The following is a 6,000-nucleotide window of genomic DNA, read 5'->3' on the forward strand; positions in this document are numbered from 1 at the left end:
TTCAGAGGATGCGCTTGAATTTACTCCTAGCATACGCCGATAATCAACCCACTAAGTGAAATCAGAAACTTTCATTTACAGCGGGCAAGAAAACACTGACTAAAACCATGGTTCCAATGCACCAGCTATAGCAAAATAGTGAACAAAGGGTTTTTTGATTTAAAAGTATCTACACTTTATTTTAGTCGCTACCTCAGGCTCAACCTACTTTGCCTTTGTTCAGGGCAGGCGCGGCCCCAGTGATAAAGAACAAACATCATATATCAAGATTACTGTTCTGGTTCGGTGCTGACAGACCATCAAGGCGGAGTTCCGTTTTTATACTAGACGAGAATAAAGGATTACATATATTCAACAGATGTACAATCAAACGTAATCCAAACGACAGTCACCTCAGTGCTGTTGTGACCAAAGAGCAACTTTGTCCCAAAAACTCATCGCAATGGATTACTATGGCCAGTTTATCTGGAGGGATGCCTTGTGCAATGAAACTAGCGCACCCCATCACTCAGCAGCTTGGCAGCGAACCAGTTATATTACTCGGGTGGACTGAAATTCTTCACTCCGGAGTTTGGTTGGGCACGCGCAGACAGGGGAACTTGCTGGTCGTCCAGTTGGCAAACCGACGAAGTTGTCTTCGGAAACTTGAAGGCTCAAAATAAAACCACTATGACTTCGACGAACATGTTTCAAGGCTTGGATGAGGGTGCAAAACCAAGTTCAAGGTGAAGAGTATATAGTCGTGTAGCGTTGTTATTAGTGAAAGAAATGGCCTACAATGTCTTATTTCGACTTAGTCGTTCGGTCAGCTAACGTTAGTATCTCAATGTGGGTTAACGTTTCATGACAGGAGCTTTTCGGAGCTTTTTGCACCATCACTTCTCCGCTACTGCCTTCAGACATAACGCGAGCAGCCGCGATGTTATAACGAAGGTAGTCGCTCATCTGGAGCTAGCTGGGTTTGAGTTGTTTTGCGTTAGCAAACTTAAGAGTCAAGAATTAGCTTTTAAGCTAACCGACCAGGCGTTGTCTGCTGCGCCTGCGGAAGTGTGAAAGCCACTTCAAGCTGCTCTTCTTTGTACTCGTCAACAGCGGCGTTGTGTCCGCACTGTTCTAGTTTAAGGAGGTTCGGTTTCCTCTTGACTCGAAAGCGTCAGTTCTTGGGCCAGTTCCGCTAAAACAGACGAGTTTACGTATGTTGTGCTTTGTAATAACGCGAGAAAGTGTGCCGTCAAGTCTAACAAACTAAATATTTTTCAGACGTATGGCGCCGTTCCCGGTATATGCTCAAATAACCTGTTATTTGGCTGCTTCGGCCGAAGCTGTCGCGCCTGCTGTAACATATTTATAGCCAGGTTACCTTCAGTTTCATACTTGTCTTCTTTGCTTATCAGATTGTTTCGGTAAACATTAACCTCGAAAGTTAAAATACATGCTGAAACAGTAGTATTCACTCTTTCATGTAGCAAGGATCACCACCCTGTGAGACATGCTACCTTTAATGAATTGGCTCAGTATTTGCCATCTGTTAAGATTTAGTAACATGAATTCTAAGTCAATCACTATATATATCTCTGTTTTTATTTAAAGTCTATCTTTGCCTGCTCACACTAGCACAAGGTTATTGATCTAAATAAGACTTAAAGGGGTACTATGTTCTTTTGTCTTTTGCAGGGTGTTGCAGCCTCCTGGAGGCGGTTCTAGTAACCTATTTGGTGGATATGATGACGATTCTGCATCATCAAGAAGGCCTCATAAGATGGAATCTAAAATTTTTGCTCCGCCTGAGCAGTCCCAGAGTGTGCCCAGACGCTCCAACCCTCCAGGTCAGACCAGCTTGTCAGGGCTAATGGATGTGCAGAGGCAGGACAGTGAGAACATCAATCAGTGTCCAGGGTGTGAAAACTGTTTCTGTAGAGTGATAATTCCAGTATAAACACTTTCACCGTTGTCTGTGTCTGAACGTAAGCCACCTCCAGATTTTGTGGAGTATGTGGTATAGGCGAGTATGTTTTTAGTCCAGGCCACTGTTGAAAAATGGTCTGAGTTTCCATAGAGAAACTGCTGGGTCACCCTGGCTGCTTTGTCTGCTATTTTGTCATTGTGGCATTAGCATCCCTGAAATGGTCAGTGTATTGTGACTAATCTAGTATATGTACAATATATGACACTACGATTTGCTTGTGCACACTGTGTGATGTTAAAGAGTGAGTGGTCATGAAGAAACTCTGTTCGGATGACAATTATTTCTTATGCCCATATAAGTGCAATCTTCCTCTGTCATACATATGCAGGACCACTGACACTAAATGCCTCAGAGTAGAATGTATCAGTATGACATTGTGGTAAAACTTAACACACATCTTAATAATACTTTATGTAGGTGGGAAGAGTAGTGGAATATTTGGGGAACCTGAACCTCCAGCTCAACCACAGAAACCCATCCCTCCAGGTGGACCGACCAGCAACATATTTGGGAATGCAGAAAGTGCTCCTGTTCAAAGCCCAAGCCGAAGCCACCCAAATAAGCCAAAGGTAGGAGACGCACCTACATTTTGTACTTTGCTTTGACTGCACTTTGACATGTTTTATTTATTTATTCATTATTATTTTATTCCTTTTCACCCCTAAATTGATACTAAACACACCAGCTAGTGAGCTTCTAAAGTTAATAGTTCACCACAGATTAAAAGTTTTTTTTCATTGTCTACTCTCCACTGTCAGAGTCCAAAAGTCGACAAGTAGCCTCATTTATTTGGTCCTCATGTTATCCTGTAATACTTGAAGAGCACAGCAACCCTGTCACATACCATCGTGTATCAGTATCAGTCTTCTCCAGGGGTCAATAGTGTTTGTGCAACCAGAGCATTGTTAGCTGAGACTGCTGAGTCTATTGCAACCATCTCAGCAGTGACACAGATAAATTCCAAGCATCCACTTTTCAAGATATCCATTAATTTACCAGCTTTCTGTACACTTGCTGAGGTTGGTGATAGTATTCATGTTCCATACAGTTGTTTACTTGCAGCATTGGAATACCTAGAAGAGACACATTAAGGAGTTTATCATGTCTGGGAAAGTAGAATGTAAAGATTTTGGGGGAATCTTTTTGCAGTTACACGTTAATCTGCTTGGGTTTATTTAAAAAGGCCTCATTTTCTGGCTGACAGGGGGAGCTTGCCAATATCAACAGTATACATGATAATTTCCTCATCACAGAAGTTACCATAGCCTGTTTTAAAGGCTGTTCTCTCTGTGTTCAAGAGAAAATAATACATTGTCTTTGTAAAAACCTGAATTAATCTGTATAAACTGGAGATTTCGGTGCTGCAAACCCAGTCAGACCAGTCACAGCATGGATGATGGTCACTCATTTGCTATGACTCATCTGATCCTTTACACTGAGGACATGTGATAGAATTGCGTGTGATCATAAAGGAAAATGTTGTGTTTAGTCATATGACTGGATGTATTGACTATAAACCTGTCACTTAAGTATTTTACTACTCTGACGTCAAGATGCCGTTATGATGGACCATTGGTCATGGAAGCTGCTCTGCTTTACAGAATATGAGCAGCTATTCTAGATTTCTTCATGTAGCATGAAGATGAGAGCCTGTTTTGAGTATTCTCTTATTTTCTTTAACAGGACAATCTACGTGTGGCACCTGAGCCTGAATCACCAGGTGAGTTTGTGGCTAAAGCTTGACATACTGAGTCATCTTACTCACTGTGGCATTGTGAGTTTTTCACCCACTGGATATATTTACAAATTAAAAAAAAAAAAAGACCAACGGTTGCCTTAAAGCTACACTATACTGGAATTGTAGCTGATTATATTTTTAGGATATTCAGGGGATTTTTGTAAGACGTTTTCCTTTTCCTCGCCAAGCACCCGAGAGCAAGGTCAGCCAACCTGAGGTGAAGGAGGAAGCTGCACCCCCAGCTCCCATGCCAGCCAAGGAAGAGCCCGCTGCTGTCTCAGCCCCTCCAGCACCTGAGCCCTCCTCTTCCTCCCCCTCACCTCCTGATGTGAGAGATTTGACTGCTGACCTGAAGAAGCACGAGCCTCATCTGGGACCCAAGCCTCGCTCTCACAACAGGGTCCTCAACCCCCCTGGAGGAAAGTCAAGTGTGGTATTCTACTGATGAGCTGAACACGCCACTCCTCCCTGTTTGTGTCCATTCACTCCTTGTCTGCTCTCCTCTTAATCTTCTCTCATTCCAACACTCCTCTCCCCACGGTTATTTCACCTGTACATCTACACATAGACCAGGATTTTTTGTTATTCAGATTCCTGGTCATATATGTTCTCTTCAACTTCTTGCACTTTCAGCCCCATTTTCGGCTCCCAGCTCTTTGTCCAGTTCTTTATATTCTTCTTCACTGAAACCTGCAATCATACAATCACCAACCAATCAATCAAGATGGTTATTGATCACTTTGAATGTGACACTGTTCAATCTCAATAATCCGGTGACTGTTTTCACAATTTTTGTTGAAGTGGATGTTAAATGTAGTTTGGTTTAAGGCACAGTTGTTTGTCATTTTGAAGACGTTTTTCCATCTCAAGATTGGTTAAGATGTTAGAGGGCATGCTCCACTTTAAACTGTCCTACATTCAAATAATTTGGTGTGATTGAAGCCCTGACATAAAAATTCATGGCAGACATTTGTTCAAATTTCAGGGTGATTGTTTTAAACCTTAATGCGGAGGCAACTGCTGTAGTTACTACTGTAACTTATGTAGTACAAATTGTGAGTCAGGAGTGGGTGAGTAAATCCTTCTCACCAATGTAATACGTAAAATGTTTCAGGGAGTTTCACGAGTGCCACATCCTTGCTGGATGACTACATAAAACCTTTTGTCTGGCCGTTTCTCAAAATAGTACACGTGTTAGACACCAACTAATGACTGTATAATCAGAAGCCTTACGTCAGCTCAGCATTTTTCATCTTTCTTGCCTTCTCATGAGTTGCTCCTTCACGGTTTCCTTCTCTGAATGCCAAAAAAAATGACTGAAACAAAGATGAATACAGCTGTTTGCTCCCAAATGCTTCTGCTTCCTTAAAGAAATTCCACTTTGATTTTACATGATTGTATTGTGCAGGTGCTTTTCTGCTTTGTCCTCATTGCTTGCTTTATCTGAGAACATGCTTTTTTTTTTTTTTTTTGCTTGGGGTAGGCCTTTGTTTATGTTTTAAATTAAAACGGCTGAAGACAAGTGAACTCCGGACAAGCGTGTGGCCTACCTGAGTCCAGGTGGGCTCATTGATAATCACATTTTCACCCACTTCATGATGCACATTCATGGTGTTCTGGTGCCAGCCTGTCCCCTGTGTGTTGATGTGCCTGGCAGGCAGTGAGCACAGCAGATGAAAGAAATCCTGTGTATTGCAATAAAACTGTTGTTTTGCATTTAGAGTTTGCTTCATTTGTTTGCTTTTCAAAAACACTTAAAATAACACTTAAATTACACACATTTGAGATTTAATAATTACTTCAACCCTGATTCCAACTACTTACTACATGGCCTCGGGAGCACAATGAAGAACAGTTGTTGTGAAATGCTATTAATTTGCAAATGATTACACTCTGTTTTAGGTATGTTTTTGGAATCGGGTTGGACTTAGAGGGAGTGTAGTAAGCAAATTTACTTAACAAAAATGGAAATGCCTTCCGTATCTTGTGAGATGTTTGTGTCGGAGTATCTGTGACATTATGTGACGAACATAACCTTGTCTGCTCCAGATTTGTACTTACGTGTTGAATCACTAACACTAATGTCTTTGTCCAGATTTGCCCTTTGGCAGCTCTCAGTGCAAGCTGCTTGTTCTAAAAACAAAATGGCCACTGTATGCCTCGGGGGAAAATGTAGTTTTAGCTTTGCAACCACACATTGGAATCTGTGGTACTGTTCTTCATTTCCTCTGTTAAGCAATGGTCTAAAAGAGCCAACAATGGTTGTATATGTGAGTACACACAGATACTCAGAAGG

General features: G+C 41.7%; 1 protein-coding gene across 1 annotated transcript; it reads left to right on the top strand.

Moving 5' to 3' along the window:
• Window positions 1-567: 567 nt before the first annotated feature.
• Window positions 568-5,425, top strand: jpt2 (Jupiter microtubule associated homolog 2). The gene is made up of 5 exons (XM_076752238.1): window positions 568-725; window positions 1,675-1,826; window positions 2,384-2,535; window positions 3,650-3,686; window positions 3,893-5,425. The coding sequence occupies exons 1-5, from the start codon at window positions 670-672 to the stop codon at window positions 4,147-4,149; spliced, it is 654 nt and encodes a 217-aa protein (XP_076608353.1). The 5' UTR covers window positions 568-669; the 3' UTR covers window positions 4,150-5,425.
• Window positions 5,426-6,000: the final 575 nt, after the last annotated feature.

This window comes from Chaetodon auriga, chromosome 16 (genome assembly GCF_051107435.1).
Source record: "Chaetodon auriga isolate fChaAug3 chromosome 16, fChaAug3.hap1, whole genome shotgun sequence".
Classification (NCBI taxonomy): Eukaryota; Metazoa; Chordata; class Actinopteri; order Chaetodontiformes; family Chaetodontidae; genus Chaetodon; species Chaetodon auriga.